We start from the raw sequence: 1,986 nt of genomic DNA, 5'->3' as shown, positions 1-1,986 counted from the left end.
GGTTTTCAACCCCCGCCCCGTGAATTTTGAAAATACAACAGCTAAAAGCTACATATATTTCTTAGCAATGAGGTGATATAATTTGTAATTACACCGACAAGCTTGTTTGCAATGCTTCACAATCGCTCGCTCGCACGTGGGTGCATGCGTTCGTTCGGTCTCTCTCTCTCTCCTTAATTAATTCGAATTAATTTAAATAAATATCATCTTTATTTCACTAAAGAATTCTACCTCTAACGAGCTGTAGATAAAATAGTCTAACAAATTAAAATTACCTGCCCGGGCACATAAACATGCAAATAATTGGTATCGGTATCGGTTATAAAATATCAATATCGGTCGATCACTACTTATAACAGTATTAAAATATAAGGTTCATTATTGACTGTAGAAGATTACCTTCTGCTGGGTTCATGATAGCATCGTGGAGGACAGTGGCAACACTTCCCGCCACACCTGAAGTGGAAAAGAGAAGAAAAATTATGTACATCACCATATCAAGTCACAACATGTTGAAAAAAACAGAACAGAAACTCATATGCTACATTTACAATGTACAACAGACAAAGGGGCGCTCCGCTTTCCATTCCTTATCCTCAAAACGACGGCACAATGGACAGGGGTAACTAATTTTACATAATAATTTGTCTAATTTTTAAAAAAGGTTTTTATTTAATGAAAAATTAGCCTTATTAGATGAACTATTATTTATAAGCTTTTCTCCCTTCTGGGGCCTGAAATTGAGGAATTTTGGTCAATATTGATAATTAAACAATATTTTGCATGCTGAATGTGTTTAGGCCTGTCATGGATAATGATGATAATAAAATCGCCAGTAGGTGGCAGCAAGTCCCTGTTTTAATAAATTATTTATTGAATCATTCAAATCAAACGATTCGTTCAAAACCGCTGATTCAATTAGAAACTAAACAAGTGAGTCCATCTGAATGAGCCGCTGAATCACTGGCTCACTCGATTCGTTCAAAAACTGATTCATTCAAGGAACTTCAAGGAACAAAACACTGTGTTGCTCTGCACTGTTGTATACAATTAATAGCACATTTGTGCTGGCGCACAAGTGCTGATATTTAGAAAAGTACATGGCTTGTGCAATGAATATAAAAACTCATACATGGGTATTTTTTCTTTCATTGCTTGAATTATAAGGGCATTCTAACTGCATTCTAACAAGCTTCATCGCGCAGTGAATGATTTTGGACTCAAGACATGTTTTTGTTTGGTTTTTGCAAAGTCGATGACTGGATAACATCAGCTCTAATATCTCTCAATCCCTCACAGTCACACACACAGCACAGTAAATGTCAGGGGTATGTCTTTAAATTCTAATCAAGGAAAAATCATACCTTCAGTTGTCTTCTTTTTAAAGAATTTCAAAAGTTGGGCTTGAACCATTTTGCGCGAAAAATGACGAAAACTTGCTTCCGCTTGTGTATGGAGCTTATAATATGACAAAACTAATTGAATTTGTATTGTGTAAATTTGAATTATTGACAAGTGTCATTTAACAAAACTGAATATTATGTGGCATTTAACATAGTTCTGAATTGGATTTTTTAAAACTTGAATATTAAACATTTGAAATTTAACACAACTGAATATTTTTATGGCAGAGTTTTAAAAACATGTATTTTCAAACAGCAAATTTTTTGTTCTGAAATCTTAGACTGCAAATATCCAGTTTTTAAAAATACAGCTTCAAGTTTTCAAGATGAAGAGGAAATTCTGAACATCAAATTCAATACATAGAAATTCTGATCGTATAGAAAGTAGGTCAGAGGTAAGCCACAGGGAAGAGTAGATGATCTCCGAAAAGTCAAATGAAGCATTTTGGCCAATTAGTAGTTTTCTGGCGTAAGCGTGCGGTTCAAGATCTACCTGATCATGAATCGCCCAGAGGTAGCCCAAGTGATTCTTAAACATTTATGGTTTATATACTTATATGTTAGGTTAGCATTCTCAGCATGT

General features: G+C 34.6%; 1 protein-coding gene across 1 annotated transcript in view; it reads right to left on the bottom strand.

The window, feature by feature from the left end:
- Positions 1 to 1,413, bottom strand: part of LOC107665186 (mitoferrin-1-like) — a 7,314-nt gene extending 5,901 nt beyond the window's left edge. The window contains exons 1-2 of the mRNA XM_016455967.1: positions 1,365 to 1,413; positions 400 to 456 (exon numbers count right to left, since the gene is read on the bottom strand). Of these exons, the coding sequence (XP_016311453.1) occupies positions 400 to 456; positions 1,365 to 1,413 (106 nt within the window). The remainder of the gene's footprint in view (positions 1 to 399; positions 457 to 1,364) is intronic.
- Between the last annotated feature and the right edge of the window lie 573 nt (positions 1,414 to 1,986).

Source organism: Sinocyclocheilus anshuiensis, unplaced genomic scaffold (genome assembly GCF_001515605.1).
Source record: "Sinocyclocheilus anshuiensis isolate Anshui unplaced genomic scaffold, SAMN03320099.WGS_v1.1 scaffold691, whole genome shotgun sequence".
In the NCBI taxonomy this organism is placed as follows: Eukaryota; Metazoa; Chordata; class Actinopteri; order Cypriniformes; family Cyprinidae; genus Sinocyclocheilus; species Sinocyclocheilus anshuiensis.
This window is presented reverse-complemented; position numbering and strand designations above follow the sequence as displayed.